Genomic DNA, 17,162 nt, shown 5'->3' with positions numbered 1-17,162 from the left:
CTCTGTTCTGATCAGGGTCCAGGACATGCAATACAACCTGGACACTACTGTTATGTACAGTATCGACTGTGGTTAGGAACTGTTAGGGGCAGGAATACAATATGAAAGTAAGATTTGATCTACAGTAAGTTTTGTGAAAACATCAAATTAGAGTATGTAAACACACAGCAGTACATTAATTGGCATTCTTCCAATAATTGTTAAAAAAATCACTAAGAAAAAGAAAGGCCAAGGCTCTATTTTTCAGTCTTAAAGAAGTTGAGTATTGGTCTTTTACTTATTAATGACACAGCAACACATACAATTACATTTAAAAACAATCACAGTGTAACATTTCTGTTGTTGAATTACACCCTTTTGTTTAGAAGCAATAACTCAATACTAAAGTATACAAGATGTAGAAATATACACAAACATTAATTAGGTCTAAATAATAACTATATAAGTAGGAACTACAGTGACTGACCTGAAACTGGAGTATCAGCTCCAACAACAGACAGTTTGGTCACAGGCATGAATTTATACCAAGTTAATGCATATATACTGTATATATATATAATTCAGAGGAACCTAGAGAGGGTGTCACACAGGCTTGTGAAAGTAATTCATTAAAAAAGGAACACCGGCTTGTACATAATGGTCTCAGAGGTCACAGGACCACTCATCTAAATCAGGCAAATTATGCTAATACAGCATCTCATTATTCAGGAGCACAGAGAATCAACCATTTATACTACATTATTATGTGGCTAATAGGAAATAATATATCCAGTTTCAAAAGACAGAAATTCACACTTTTCACAGTTTTTCTTTTTTCCCCTTTCTATGATGTCTGCACATAGCTTCTCAGACATGAACAGCTTCCCTCCTTATATTTTGGAAGGGATTGCAAGGAGACACGTTTGTAACCATTTTGGAAAGAGGTCCCAGACGTCTATGTGGAGATTTGTTCCCACTGGTCATAATGTACCTAGACAAGAAAGATAGAGCGTTTTTATTATTTAAACAATACTGTCCACTATGTTACTGCTTATTTGATATATTTAGAAAATACAATTGTATATTTTATTTTATACACCATTAAAAATAAAAATATTGTTATGTACATTGTCTGGGGGAAAAAACAAAATATTCAACAAATACATCTAAAAATCAAGAGTTGCATAACAATCTCTATTCCTTTATGGTGCTTACTATTTATGTTTATTTTTTATCTATAAAAAGAAAAATGATTTGTGTTCCCTAACTTGTGTAATGTTGCCATTTTCCCTTTTTGAATGCCTAAATTTATATAAAAAGAAAAAGTAAACTTCTTTAAACTCTTCCTCCTATGAACCTACAAATCCATTCATTTTCTAATGGCTTCTTTTACAGGGCCATGAGGGAGCAGGAGCAAAGCAGGATACACCATGGACTGGATGACAGTCCATCATAGGGCACCCACAGACACAAAAACGCACACACTGACACCAAAGCCAATGTTCCCAGAAGCCAACTGAACTCCTAGTATGACTCTGGACTGTGGAAGAAAACTGGAGCATTCAGAAGAAACTGACACAGACAAAACATACAAACTACACACAGGTAATACCCCAGGATTTGAAACCAGGTCACCAGCACTGCAAGTCATGAATGACAACCCCTGCTGCTGTCCTACCCTCTGCAAATTACCTGTAGAACTTTTCTTCAATTGTTGTAATTTATTTTTTAGAGCAAAATACAAGTGCAGGAAACATTTTCAAGACAAATTGTCATTTTATTCTGAGGTGAGCAGTTTCCTTTCTGGGAGTCACTATAGAAAAAGTGTTGCAATTTTTTTACAATCTAGAACAGGAAATGAGGTAATGCAGATATATATTCTGGTGAATACATTTTTCTCATGTACTGCAAAGGACAATAATCTGTAATTTCAATCTGGTGCGTGAACAAATAAAGATATTTTTGCATTCTGGTGATCTGACCACTTGTTTCATACTTCCATAAGTCAACGTGATATGTTTTTGTTCAAGCCAAGCCCTCAGTTAAATAATCAAACCATTTATTGACTTAATAACAATCAGATTAATTTGAACAGTTTTTCCCAGTTCTTAAATGTGCTGGAAATTAATTTGAATTTTTGGTCCCAGCTCTTAAACATGTTGTGAGACATACACACATCAAGTACATTATGTGTGAGATTGCTTGTAGGAAAAATCGATTTAAGGTAAACTTTTTTACATGCTTTCTTCCTGGTTCATTTTAGGAAGATCAGGTCTATAGTACTCTATTAAAATGTCAAATCCAATTACATAAAATAATAATGGCTACAAACAAAATGCAAATATTTAATTGAAGCAACTTCTTGGATCAAGTAAGGCTTCAATTATATTGTTTTGGATGAAAGAAAAAAAATGCTGCTTTGTATATTTTATCAATCTTGAGTTTTTTAAAGCTCTGTCTATACCTTCATCATTAAGCATGTGTTGGCATCAGTATTTCCTGTGCCTGTCCATTCTTTTTCAATGGTCTATGATTCTGTGGTGTTAACCAACATTTGCATGGGGTACTTCAGTGGTGCTCTACTAATGACACAACCACTCTTAAGTGTGGTCTAGGCTAAGCCTGAAACACTTCTGCATGATGCACAAAAAGTATGTGTGAGATTGCTTGTAGGAAAAATCCATTTAAGGTAAACTTTTTGACATTATGCCTTCTTCCTGGTTAATTTTAGGAAGATCAGTACTCTATTAAAATGCCAAATCCATTAACATAAAATAATATTTTTGACATATAAATAACAAAATACTTTCCAACTACTTTCTTACTCCATATAATTCTACAACTTCAAAGAAAGAAGCTTTATGTCTGGAGAACATTAAAAATAGAAAACTATTCACAATTAATTTCAGTGTCAAGTCAAAGGTAGACAACTGTGGATAGGCCTTCATCTCCCCAGCCCAGAAGAAGAATATTTATTATGAGATTAAAATTATATAAAAACCTTGGTTTTATGTGGAAAAAGGTAATGTAAATGTGAGAAAATAAAAAAATGAATGTATAAATAAATATTATTCCTTTTTTTAGTGCTGAAGGTAATAGAAAGAGGATGTTATATACAGTATAAACAGTATACTGAGAGGAATTAGAAACACCAGAAAATAGTACTGGAACCTGTAGCATTTGTTGTTAATATCTCTTTATGTATAGATTTATTTGAAAGAGCAATACACAAAATATGATGAAAAATTCAAGTCCTAAAAATTGTCAATCCAATGTTTTGTTTTCTTTATCTTAAGGAAGGATACTTGTCCCTAAATGAATCTGCAGAGGAAACACATTTTACATCTGAGGGTAGTTGGCTCCAGGAAAAAAGATCCTGGTAGAGAAAACCACCGTTACCGCGAGTAAAACAAACCTTTGAAATGAACAGGAGACCATCTGGAATGCTTCAAACCAAAGAACAGATATTTCTGAAATTTAGCTCTTGTGGGGCCCAACCATGATGGTGTTTTACTTATTCTGTATAACAGAAAACAGTAGCCTCTGAATTTACAGTCATAATAAAACTGTGTAATTTTGAAAGAGTTTAACACATATTCATACTTTTTTCCTAATGTCCATTATTACAAATGATAGACTTGACTAAAAATAGATATTGGTTATAAAGTCAAGTAATAAGAGAAGATTATGTCTCTAAATGCTTATCCTGTTTATCCGAAATTCATGGAATACATGATGAGATCATAGGTGACATCAACAGCAGCAAAAGGACCAATACCACTAGGTGGCTTATAAATATTTATCAAGCTTGAGCTAAAAAATGTAAAAATATAATTTGACACTGAGCTCAAATTTTCTCATTTTCAACTCCTGATCTCAATACAATACACACACTAACACACCATCCACAGCTGAAATAATTAGGAAAAGCAATAGAAAAAGGGGCAAACCATTGAAATTAAAGTTACTTCTCTTATGTTTTTGTGGTTCGAGTTCTGCTTCCCTAATTTTAGTTTTCCTCGCTGCAGCTGGGTCAGTTTATTTGTATGCACTCTCTCCTGGTGTTTCAACAGGTCAGACTGCAAATGAGGACCAAACAGTAGCAGTTCCTATTCACTGCTAACTACAGATATAAACATCATATACATATTTTCATTTTTTACTTTTTTCAGTCACACTATGTACAATAGTTAGGCACTATAACCAAAACTGTATGCTTTCTAACTTCAATGCTGGGAAGCAAAGTGCACCTCATTCTGTATTTAAGGATTAAGCTATATATTTGTGAGGAGGAAACTCCTCCAATGAAAGAACTACACCCTACAAAGTGAATACTGTGTAAATATTCCTTATTCGCCATGCCTTAATATTTCTTATTTTGTAAAAGCAGAACAGATTGTGAATAATGCCCATAAAGAGCAGAAAGAGAAATTTGTTCAGGAAACAGAATTTTACTTGTGGATGCATTTGGGCCTAAGGAAAGGTGGCAGAATTTCTAAAGCCACAGCCAGTCAGGTATACTGTTACCCACATGTTGCCAGAGGTTTTTATTTTAAAAGCAAACTAATACATTACTTAACCTAATCTGCCAGTGCCGACTCAGGTCGGAAAACAACATCAACTTAAACATCCTTCAATGGAAAACACACCAAGTTAACTGCCTAACTTGCTCAATACTTCTCAGGAACCTTTTCAAAGATAACACTTTAGTGGTCACACTTTTAAAATGTGTCAATTCATGATGAATCACCCTTAGGACTGCAAACACAAAAAAGACTTATGGAACCACATTATTACAAACTGCTGTCCTCATTAATTTAATAATCTAAACCAATTACTGACATAATAATTACTGTAATCCCCCTTCACTGATTTTAATTATCTATTAATTTAAGACAAACGTGTAAGGTACACATTTGCTTCAGACCAAGTATAGTACTTAAAAAAATAATAGCAATATAACATATAATATATAGTATCTTCTATCTGAACATACTGTACATAATATATAACAGAACATTTATTTAATACATAATATTTATATATTGTTATAATGAATTATAATATAAAAAAGACAAGTTGAATAAATCCCTTGTCAAGAGTTGAAGGATGAAGCTGTTTTATTTTAGCTCACTGCTTTGTTTTTCCTCTGTTCCACAACCTAACTTCCCTCTTTCTTAACGTCGTCCTCTCCATTTCCCTTCTTTACCACATTCTCAGCCTAAATCAACCCCTATTAATTATCATCACTGTCAGTTACTTCTATTTTTCCAGCCACCATTGGGATTTGGACCCATAACTCTTTAGGTTCTAGTATTATATCCTAACCACTAGGTGACCAAAACCAACTGACAAGCTGTAAAGTGCTGAAGTGTAGTAAATCTAGGCTAGATCAATGCCTGGCTGGGGCCCTCAAATAGGCTGCACAAGCCTTCAGACAATTATTGAGAAAGTAGGCACCTAAAGATTTTGTGCACACAAAGCAAATGTACAGAAAAAGAAAAAAAAACATTTTTAAATTTAAATAATGATTTTAGATAATATATTTGATTATGTTTATTGGTCAATTCCAGATGTATTTTACTGTGTTTAATTTGTTTTTTCAATTGTGAACTATAAATGTAAACATAAACATTTTTACTCTGGCACTCTTTCAAACCTTTTCTGTTAATAGTGACTTATAAGAACTTATAAGAATCATGTTAAAAGTAAACTTGACACTATGGAATTTAGATTAATGAACTGTTCATTTCACATTATGTTTTAGAAACAAGAAATTAGTTTTTCTTAGTGGCAATACTATGACAATAAATGATGCAAAACAAAAGAGTTGAGTGATGTCAACTGCTCTTGTTACCCAAAAAGACTATAACCAAGGTGATTCTGATTGACTTATGAGAACAGGTGTACTCAATGTGCAATGTACACATCTTTGCATAAAAATGTTTCCTCTTATGATTATTAATCAGCTTTTTGTTCTTAAGTTTATTTTTTATCTGTGTTTCTCTGTCCAAATTACCTAGTGGGAACAGTCATTTTTAATGTTTTCAAAACTCAAAAGACTTCTCGTCACGCCACTTGCTACTTTTTCATCCTTTAAATTTTTCATTGTATGCTTTCAAAAAGTGATGCATTTTTAGGAATGGTGTCTTTAAAACTGTTCTTCATACTCACAGCACAGGCTGCAGTGCTGAAGAAAAGATCTACTGTAGATGGGCAGAATGGCCCCCTGTTGTTTGAAAACATTATTGTGTTCCTATTGGATCAACTAGCTAATAAAGTAATAATAATAATAATAATAATAATAATAATAATAATAATAATAATAATAATAATATGAGATAAATAGACTGAATGGTTCTCTCGTTTGCAAATGTTATTATGCTCTTATCAGTGAACTCTTTGAACACTGACAAAAATACTACAACTTTCAATTTTGCCCATTGCATGACCTTTGTCAAAATTTTCACCATTTTCAGTTTTTGTTCTGTGTTTATACTGAATTACATGAGATATCTTTCAACTTAGCATTTCTTATCCAAGACTGCGCTTTTTACCAAAAAAAGCAAGCAGTTTATTCTTTAACATAACAACCCTGAGTGTTTTACCGTATCAGTCCCTCAGGCAGAGTTTAGTGACACTGATCCTTAATCCCAGAGCCCATTTTACTTTCATTTCAATGCTGCAGTTTTCTAGTCTCCAGTGAATGCTTAATGGTTGTGGGTTATTGCCAGCAGTCAAATAAGACAAGAAAAAATGCAGTATGCAATAATCAAAGGGCAATGTTTAATGTTATTTTAGTACATAAAAATCACCCTAAATTCAGTGGACAATGAATACATTTCACTAAATTGGTATCTAGATGAGATTCAATGATTCATAATAGTCATTTAAAGAGAAGCAGGGAGCAGTAAAATTAATATTTCTAAACAATGCTCCTCCTTGATTCATGCAGGAAGAATACTTTCACAATGCTGTTTCAACTTGGCTACAACCAGGTTCCAAGCACCGCCTGCAGGAATGCCAATGGCTGACAAGTATTTTATTCCATATACTGTATGTAATTTACCAGCCAGGTATACTTACCCATGCACTAATGCTGTAGTAGGTGGTGTAGGAAGGCTGGAGTTTGCAGGATGGGAAGCTTTGAAGTGAACTCTGCCTGTATAGCCTGGAATATTTGGGCGGCTAGAAATAGAAAACAAAAGGTAAATAAAAGCACAGTCAGATAGAACAAGCTGCTTTGGAAAATATATTTCAAGCTTTCAGTAACCTAGTGAAGTACAAAATAAATCCAGCAAATGTCCAGAGAAGAATAAAATAACAGATAGGCAGTTACTATAGGAGTTCTACCATGTAACAAAAAGGATATATATTGTCATATAATAGCAATTAGATTTACAAATCATGTGACCTTACCATTTTAGAATAACCTTAGACACTTCAGTGGAACAGAGTTCTAATAAGCTGAAGGCTTGCTATGATTCTAATTCAGCCTACAGTACGTCACCCACTTACTGAATAACAGTGAAACGCCTATGAAGCTGTCATCCATTCACTGACCTTTTACTCCGCATATAAACTAAGATATTTGTTAAATTTATTGCTAAATCTATGAATTATTTAAAAATCTTTCTTGGTCAATCAGGAAGCAGTATTTTACAGGAAGCAGTGATAAGAAGCATACAGTAAGCGTGCTGTTGTAAGGAACTGCTTAGCTTTGACACAATTTTCGATAGATTTTAATTGAAGTTTATTCATAAAACAGTTAGCCAGTATCTGTACATATTTAAAACAAATATTCTCTAAGTAATACCTAAACATCTCCCACAAGACCAATTACAAGACCTCTCACATCATTAAGAGCCTATGGGAGCATGCTCAGGCAGCATGGTGGCACAGTGGCTAGTATTGCAGCCTTGCAGGACTGGGGCCCTGGTTTCAAGTCTGGGTCTAGGATGCAAGCTGTGTGGAGTTTGTATGTTTTTCAATTGTGTGGATACTCTGGTTTCCTCCCAAAATCTAAAAACATATACTGTAAGTGTGTCTTTGTGTCTGCCCTGCAATGGACTTGTAATTAATAAATGCATTTTCATAGGTGCTATCATTCTATGTTTGTGCTGGTTCTAAATAATAACACCTTGGTATGCAACAGGTGTGAATCTTACTTGCCAGAACATTTTTTACATTGGGCTTAATGCATTGTTGTCATGGTGGGAGACATTTAAAAAAAATGCTATACTATGTGGGAATGTTACCTGTAGCTATGTAGAAATAAATGCATTTCTAAACTACATATGACTAGTCACAATCTCCTAGATTAATCTCTGTATGATACAGTATGTATTTTTCTACAGAAGTAAAATAAACTGCCTGTTGCTTTAAATTGATTAATTATTGTATACCAGCATTTACTGCAGCTTTGCTTTTCTGTAGCTAGATTAGCACAATACAAACTGTGTAAGTGTTTTGGTTAAATTTTAATTTAGGAAAATCTGCAGAAAACCATTATTTAGAACTGAATAATACATCAGTTGTTAATACATGTACAATGTAAAGTATAACAGTATACTAGTCATAACACATATATTTGATATAAGAAAATCGAGCTGTTTTGTTCTGCATGAAGCAGAAAATTTAAAAATCAAAACTAATTACAGTGAGTGTTACAAATGTTTTCATATGAACTTTTTCAATAAAAAAATCTAAATGATCTCTGTTATTTGTAAAGAAGAGTACGTTTATGCCCCCTCCCTTCTTGTCAGTTAATGCTTCAGGTTAATCTTGTTGAAATGTATACATTTTTACCAACTTTAATTTTAGATTAATTTTAGGATTCACTTGTACTTTACAGTATCCATTTCCCCTTCAATCCTTAAAAGCTTCCCAGTCCCTTCTAATGTAAAGCACACATAATATAATGCTGTCTCCGCCATGCTTGCTTTGACATGCTGCTGACTGGGTAATGTGCTGTGTTGGGCTTTTGCCATATGTAATGTTTTGTATTTAGACCACAAAACTGAATGATCACTCACTCCCATCACAGACACAGAGCTGTGCAAAACTTTCAAAGTCACTGTTGGTTTTCTGTTTGCCTGGCTTCTCAGTTTGGCAGAGGCCTGATCTGGGAAGCGTCTGGGTTGTATGACTCACAGTCCACTTTCTTAATGATGATTAGGGACTGTGCAGTTTTCTTCTTTCGATCTCTGCTTCTATACCTTTTTATCTTTAGACAATTCCTGGGCTTCATGGATTATTTGTCATTGCGCTATTGTGGCTTTTAAATTTGTTTAAAGTTGTGGCTTCTAATTCAATATACAACTGAGGGAAGTATACTTTTACTGTTAAGTTACTCACACAGTACATAGAAAGGATCATTGCATTATGTTGCTTTCAAACTAATCTTTTGGACCACAGCAGATTGAGGGATGCAAAGAGGCTGAATACTTATGCAATTGAGAATATTCTGCTTTTTTGGAAATCTGATTCTATCTGAATTTCTTAGCTTTAACAGTTTGTATTTTATCAGTGTACATTGTGTAGATTCTAAATATAAAGTCCATATTTGATAATGTCACATTTTCCATCCTAGATGGTAACAAAATATGGAACATGGTAACCTTTGTTAGGGGGGTGAATACTTTTCAAGCCCTGCAAAGTTATAGAAGGCATACTATCGGATGTCCCGCCAGAATATGAAACTCCACTGATTGAACATCAACATGTAATCATGGATGTTGCAGCAGCTACTGTATTACTTTGAAATGAAAGCAACAAAAATCAATACAACTACGGAAAAAGGACAAAAACAAAACCAATTATGAGAAAGTTACCCTCTAGCAAAATACATACAGTAGGTTATCTCATTTCTATTACTTCTGTTCTGACATAATTAACTCCTGTAAGTTAGGCAAAAGAAATATCAGTCCTTCTACTTATAAAGCAGTATATTACGCATACAGTTACTGGTGGATGACACGTTTTCCTTACAATGTGAACACTGATACATAACTTGTAAACTACTCACTGTGCTGTCTCTGTGTATTGTGGTAGAAGGGTGCGCTGCACAGTGAATGGAACAAACTCTTCCTCTGGGTTGTCCACATCCTCCATATTTTCAGCCCCAGCGGTGCCACTACCAAACAGGGGCAGGGAGATATGAGTGACAGTTAAAAGGTCACAGAAACCTTCAGTCACAGAAGTAACCATAAAACAATATTTTCAAAAACTGAAACTTACGTGTACAAAGGAATTTGGCTTATTCTTGGACAAGGACTTATACTGTGAAAAAACATTTGAAGAAATTACAGTTGATAAACTTTACACTGTACAAATCGTCAAAGTTACATTATAAAATCCTGTGATTCAGATAATGGCTTAAATTAATTCAAAGGTTTTAAAGAGATGTGTTTTTAGAGTACATGGAACTATTGATACATCTGTAGCTAATGTACAGTATTTGTACAGAATGCAATCGAGATAAATTGTAATGAGAAATGGTTAAGGCTTTTAACAACTTTAAAGCAGTCAAACTTGTGTATTCTTTTAAATTGCATAAGGCAATAATTACTGGGGTAATACAGTACATGCAACTGAAGATGCAAAGAAATTGTACACCAACATCATCCTTCACTCACTATGAAATGGGTTTTTGTATTTTGTTTGGAGTTCGTATTTGAAATCTGTCCCACAGTCCTCCAACTGCCTTAAAAGAGTATTAGAAAATGGAAAAAAAATAATAGACATTAGATATTGCAAAGTTGACATCCAGGGACAAGTCATAGTAACTGTTCAATTCATGTCAGTCTTTTCTAGATTATTGAAGTTCAGCATAGTGTAAATTCAGTCTTTTTAATAAGTGCCTGCCCTCTTGTGGTAACATACATTAATGTCACTTTGATCTGTAGCATTTGCTTTTACAATCTAGGGTGCATTAGTGGCTCTAACTAAAATTAGTCAGAATCAAGGTTTTCTCTGTCCACTTTAGTCAATGGTTTTAATTGTGTGTTTGTTTTCTGAAACACATTTATGTTAATGCTTTCTTGTCCTGCAGTGGAAGTCTTTGTTAAGGTTATGCTCACACAAAAATCTAAATAAAAAACAAATCTCTCACCCCTACAATTAGTTCCAAGACATCAGTCTCTGTGTAGTTTACTATGGGCTTTTTAAGTTATTAAAAATTCTCCTCTATCAGAGATTTAAATACTGAACAGCATCATGCATTGTAGTACTTTACAAAGAACACTGTCATCTCAATACCACAGCACAGTCACATACTGTAAGATACTTTATAATGACACGAACACTAACCTGCCAAGGTTCTGGTCCAGAATCATATCTCTTTAGTGTGAAGCGCTGGCTCACAGGGTCTGCCATTTTCTCAAGTGTTGAAGCAGGGGGCTTGAATCTTGGAGGCAGCTTTGTATCCCAGTCAACTTCTTCATAACTCCTGTGGTAAAGTGTTTTCTATTTATGTTTCTGTTACTTTTACAAGTACATCACTTAAGATGAACCGTACATATAAAACTAACAAATTACAGTTAAATGAAAAACAAATCTTTCATTTTCATTTACAAAATTTGAATCTTTCTCAAATCAATTAGAGCTTGATTAAATATTAAGCATAATGATATTTCATACTACAGTATACTGTATATTATATACTAGTTACGTTAATGTTATCTGTTACATGTTATATGTTATATCATATACAATCTAATATTTATGATGGACTGGCATCCCATTAAAGGTATATCCTGCTTTGCACTCCTTTCTTGCCAGGGTTGGGGTCCGGCTCAACTGTAACCCTGTATTGGATGAAGCAATTAGAAAATGGATGGATGGATAATATACTGTATATGTACATATAGCAAAGACTTCAAAAAATTACTCCAAAGGACTGACCAGCTGAAGGCATTCTCTAGAAATCCATACATTTTCAGTCCAGGGGTCTCTGAAGTACCTCTGAAGTACCTTCTAGTTTGAGATCCTGCTTGAGTTCCGTTAACTTAGTTAATTAACTACAGTAACTCAAGTGGAACAAAAGCTAGGAAACACTACCACTCCACAGGGATTAATTTTAAAGCTCCTGTTATAATTGGAGGATGTACCTGAGATATCCCTGTGATATTTTTTTCAATATTCATTTTTAAATGAATCTTAGTTGAAATTATGAAAGTATTATAGTAAAATGACACTTTAGGGATTTGTAATACAATAACCTATACAACATGCATTGTGTGGAGGTTAACCTGAGGATTCTGATGAAGACTTATACTGTATTCCTGCTTTACAGGACTCCGTCCATCTATTTTCTTACCACTTTTCTTACTAGGATACAATATGGACAGAACTCCAATCTATAGAAGTCTTTACAAAAATATTAAATTTATTTATTTTTAAACAAAACCCTTTGTTTCCATGATTTGGCTCTGTACATGCCTACAGTAAAGATTTCTGCAACATCTTGGGAATCTAGCAGAAAGTTAACTATAAAGAGTAATAAAGTCAGAACATGTTCTTAATTTATATTAATGGTACAGGTATACCAGATATTCTGTTGCAGGTGTTATCAGTATCTATATTTTTGTTGTCTACACCACTCTGCTTCAGTGTCTTTTTACAATTTAGTGCCTATTCTAAGCATTTTTTATATTTTACCCATCTCAGACGAAATGTCTCTCAAGCTGAAATGGCTTTTGATCCCCTGTTTCCTTTGATTCAGAGAGATATGATATGAAATGGAAGCCTTGCGCGGCTCTGCTCTGCCCCTGCTGGGATTTGCTCATAGTTGCTTGCACACTCTGACCATGCACAGTGCCTCTAAACAGGCTAAGTCCACCATGCCAAAACACCAGATCCTCTACCACAGGACAAATCTACACGGTACCAGGGATGAGTCCAGCTGTACTCTGCCCCTGCCAGGATTTGATCACACAGCGGCACAAGACTGAGTCCTTTGCTGCAGCAGAATTCTACGCAGTCGTTGTTTCAAAATAGGTGGTATCACTTCTGCAACATGCTTAGGGCACTGTGTATTGCATTTTAAAACATTCTTTTGTGGTACTGAAACCTTTTCTGTTACTAATTGTGTTCAGGCCTCCCTCCCAGAACCGTCGTCAACTAATGAGTAATTATGGATATGCAAGTCTTCCGCTGAGCCATAGAGATTTCCTTACTACACATTTGTTCTTAGTACAATTTCAGTTTGATTTCCTGGTGACTCAAATCATTTTTACCAGCAGTGTAAGCAAACTGCACATGTATTGTATGTCAGGAATGAGTGAACCCAACCTACCTTTGAGTAGAAGATGTATAGCAGTAACGTTTCGCAGCCATGTCCCTCAGTTGTACTGAAGGACGTGAATTTGAAACCTTAAATATAAAAATATCTGACACTGGTTACAAGGCTATAGAATTTATAAGTCTTTAATTTCCCATAAAACATATTATACTTTCTTAAACTAGTGAATGAATTTGTGCTAAACAGTAGTTGCACTTGACTAAGACTTAATAATAATAGAATCTCATTTGTAAGAACTAAGGGCACTTACTGTACATAAATATGATAAGCATTTTGTTTTATGGTAATTGGTAGCATACTGAACCTTTTCAGCCTACTGTTTTGGCTAAATGGTAACCTACTAACAACATCATCTAGGCCATCGCTTACTATGATGATTTAAGAACCTAATTGTTTCAAACACAGTATGTTTACAAAGGCAAGCAGGCTGTATTCACATACAGTAAATGTGTGTTAATCTACTGTATGTACTGTACAGTACTGTACTGAATATACTTCCTTTCAAATGTTGAAAGCTTTTGAAGCATTACAGTGGAAGTGTGCCTCTTGCATCAATGACATTTGACTTGCTCTTGGTTCTTGTCCATCATGATTTACAAACTTGAAGTACCTGTGTTGCATCATCTACATTGAAGAAGACCGTCTTGTTTGATAGTATGTTGGGTAGTTTGGGTGAAGCAGGTCTTACTCTTGTAGGGCTTGTCCAACCTTTAAAAACAAACAGTTGCAGCAATAGGGTGCTTGTGTTTTCCATTCAGCTAAAAAGGTGGCCTTCTTGTTCTTGAACAACATAGCTATTTGGTTAACTGAAATTCCTCAGTAATATTAGAGAACTGGTTACACTAAATATCTTTGTAGGAAACAAATGGTAAGACTGTTACACGAGTACCCCTGTTGTACTGTCAGGATATCACTCCTTTCCCAATCAACAAATTCACTAAAGTAATTTAACTTTCTAAAATATTCGAGCAATGTTTTAAATAATGCCTCATTACATTAATTAAATGAATGCTTCTGTATCTTACAGTAAAAAATACATCTAAAATATGAAAAACTATGTTACTGATGCCATTATCCCTATCGTATTGACGTGCGAATACATTACCTCCCAGTCTTGCCCTTACAGCAGCCTCAGATACAGCCCTTGAATTCCACCTCTTGTCGCTGGACAGATCGGCTGTCAGGGCAGAAGGTCTAATCGGTGGAGTTTGGGGTCTCTCACTCATATCGACCACGGCGTTCGGACGCGTAGGATCACAGCCATTCTGGATAAAGTTACTTCTCCCGTCTATCATCAGGTCAGCTTCGGCACCGGCGCTCAGGTGCCCTGAACAAGGGTCTATAATCGGAACGTCATCCCTTAGCGGCGCCAAAGGGTAGTTTTCTTCCTTTGAGAAAGGGTTAAATTTAATAAAAGAAGGACTGTCCCTTTCCTGAAAACTGGCGAAATCGTATCTGTTTTCAGGACCCTTTTCAACTGGCATGCTGATCTGTCGAAGAATTTTCCATCTCTCATTTGGACTGATCCCTCGCAGGAGGGAATGTCCAGAGGCCGGGAGAAAATTGTCTAAAACCGGCGTAGCATCTTCACACACTCCGCTCATTGCACTGTATTTTGAGTTATACACCTGATTTTGAACATACCCGATTTAAAGTTTTTATTTTCTAAGCGACTGTTTGCTTCAAAATGTTTGACTGGTTTAAGGCAGGACGTGCAGCACGGCAGCTAAAGCGTCTAATCTGTTGCCAGGAAACTGACACGTGTTTGATTGCTTAACTCACATGTCACCGATGACACGGAAGAGTGTTGTACAGGCTGGTATTTTGCACTTCAGGTTTACAGTTTTAAATTTGCGTGCTTGCACTTTATTTTCAGCATATGCTATTATGATGTATTTCTGCTTTGACAACCATCCTGGACTAAATCGCTCCAGGCGTAGAAGTTCTGTAATAATATAAACTCCATAAACTACGTACTGTACTGTATGTATTGTAGTTAGGAAATCCCGACAACGGCGATCTCCTCCCGTCTGCGCAGTATTATCACCCTGTAGTACTAACAAGGTCTTGGGTCTAAACTACAGCGGATTATTGCATACGAATAAGGTACGGTATTCTCAAAACAAACTATTAGTGCACACGTATACCCACACAGAAAAATGAACACAATACAGAAAAAAGTAGTGAATTGACAATAGAGTATGTCAATTCAATTTGTAAATGTATTTCAAGATCTGCAATTGTACTGTTCTTGATATAAGACATCAAAGAATGTGGTGAGTTTATTATCATGATTCTTAGGCAAGCATCACTATTGCATGCTGCATATTGTTTAGATCTATGTTAATTATCACAGAAAAAATAACCCAAATTATCTGTAGTAGATTATGGGCTAGGAATGCTCGGTGTATTATCCATCAATACATTTTCTAACTGCTTCATCCAATTCAGGGTTGCGGCACAGCCAGAGCCTGTCTCAGCAAGCAACTAACATAAAGCAGGATACTGCTTTGACTGGATGGCAGTCCATCACAGGGCATTTATCATTTGACATTATGTTTTTGGACTGTTAGAGGAAAGGGGCATCCGGAAGAAAAACACAAACATGAGACAATAAACTGCACACAGCACCCCAGGGCCAGAATTGAACCCCAGAATATTGCCAGGCAGCAATAATAATCACTGTGTCACCGTGCTGCCAATAATAATAATTAAAATGTATATTATCATCATTTAACAATGCTCTTCAAAATGTTTACATTATAAATGCCCATTGCTTGATATCGTTTAATAAGAACCAGTGCAGTACATCTGCATCATACTTTGAAAAGCACAGCTCTTATACTGTAGTTTGAATAAGGTTGAGACTCTAAATCACAAAGAAGTTTTTTGACAACTGTTGATACCCATATATATAATCTTTAAACCATATTGATGATAGATTCTTTGCGAAAAAAGGAACAATCAACTTTGATTTACAAATTAAAAATTTAAATTTTATTTTAATTAAATTGGGACTATCTTCTTATCTCCTACCTCAAAAATAATTTTGCAAGTGAGACTTCCTTCCTCCTCCACAAGGTGGAACCAACACACTAATTTTAAAATAACCATACATTTTTAGTTTTCCATAGGCTGTTGCTGTGTGGAATCTTGTTTCAGATTCTTTGCATAAAACAATTGGTGCACAATACACACAGCCTACTTTAGGTAATTGTACTTTATTCAGAAAAGTTAACAAGTCTTGAAAAGAAGGAAAGATACTTATACAGATGCTTTCTGGTTTCTTTTTCCATTGTGACTCTCAACCAAAAGGTTTTTATACAGAGATGTTTTTGTGTTCTGTAGCACCAATGCTACAATGGATGTGATGTGTTAGAATATGTCAGTAGAAGTAGCTGGACTTATTATAATGGAATTCATCATTTGTGGCTTGAGGGTACATGATTTTATTAGAAGTGATGGTGATATGGTATAATGGTTATCAGGACCAGCACTACGGGGGTTGCAATGGGTGCAGCTGCACCTTGGCCTAGATCTAAGGGGGCTGTTGCTAACGTCATTAAAATGACAGCTTTTTTTTTAGAAAAGACCATTCATAAAATAAATGAATGAGAGTTCATACTGTATGTCAGGGGATGGGAACGCGGTGTATTATCCAATAGCAATATTAGTCTGGCATATTTTAAAAATCAAACACAATGATCTATTGGAAAACATGACTGTGCGGATGATTTGCAATTGTCATTGGTGCATTCATTCCAAAATATGTAGAATTGGATCACGCAACCTGTTCCCCTGCAAGACTGAGCAATAAACAAGCTTACATTTAGCTAAGCTGTGTTCGTTAGTGTGCAACATGAAAGTGATCCAGAAATGT

At 35.1% G+C, this 17,162-nt stretch overlaps 1 protein-coding gene across 3 annotated transcripts; it reads right to left on the bottom strand.

The window, feature by feature from the left end:
* Positions 1 to 711: 711 nt before the first annotated feature.
* On the bottom strand, positions 712 to 15,040 carry spata48 (spermatogenesis associated 48). 3 transcript variants are annotated; one of them, XM_015357174.2, is made up of 9 exons: positions 14,388 to 15,039; positions 13,893 to 13,990; positions 13,277 to 13,353; positions 11,290 to 11,428; positions 10,617 to 10,684; positions 10,219 to 10,260; positions 10,007 to 10,114; positions 7,066 to 7,167; positions 712 to 970 (listed from the first exon to the last, which is right to left on the bottom strand). In XM_015357174.2, the coding sequence occupies exons 1-9, from the start codon at positions 14,884 to 14,886 to the stop codon at positions 847 to 849; spliced, it is 1,257 nt and encodes a 418-aa protein (XP_015212660.1). In that variant the 5' UTR covers positions 14,887 to 15,039; the 3' UTR covers positions 712 to 846. The 3 variants fall into 3 exon arrangements, with proteins under 3 accessions (XP_015212660.1, XP_015212661.1, XP_015212662.1); XM_015357175.2 differs by lacking the exon at positions 10,219 to 10,260; XM_015357176.2 differs by lacking the exon at positions 10,219 to 10,260 and having other exon boundaries at positions 793 to 970; positions 10,617 to 10,680; positions 14,388 to 15,040.
* Positions 15,041 to 17,162: the final 2,122 nt, after the last annotated feature.

The sequence above is a fragment of the Lepisosteus oculatus genome, chromosome 10 (genome assembly GCF_040954835.1).
Source record: "Lepisosteus oculatus isolate fLepOcu1 chromosome 10, fLepOcu1.hap2, whole genome shotgun sequence".
Classification (NCBI taxonomy): Eukaryota; Metazoa; Chordata; class Actinopteri; order Semionotiformes; family Lepisosteidae; genus Lepisosteus; species Lepisosteus oculatus.
Note: the sequence above shows the minus strand (reverse complement) of the source record. Positions and strands in the feature narration are given on the sequence as shown.

Bases quoted from the DNA above. Each gene is read 5' to 3' on its own strand.
- spata48 (XM_015357174.2), bottom strand. From the start codon at position 14,886: ATGAGCGGAGTGTGTGAAGATGCTACGCCGGTTTTAGACAATTTTCTC. The intron at 10,685-11,289 runs GTTAGTGTTCGT...TACTCTTTTAAG, and splicing joins CTGGACCAGAACCTTGGCAG to GCAGTTGGAGGACTGTGGGA. The intron at 7,168-10,006 runs GTGAGTAGTTTA...TTCTATTTCTAG, and splicing joins CAATACACAGAGACAGCACA to CCGCCCAAATATTCCAGGCT.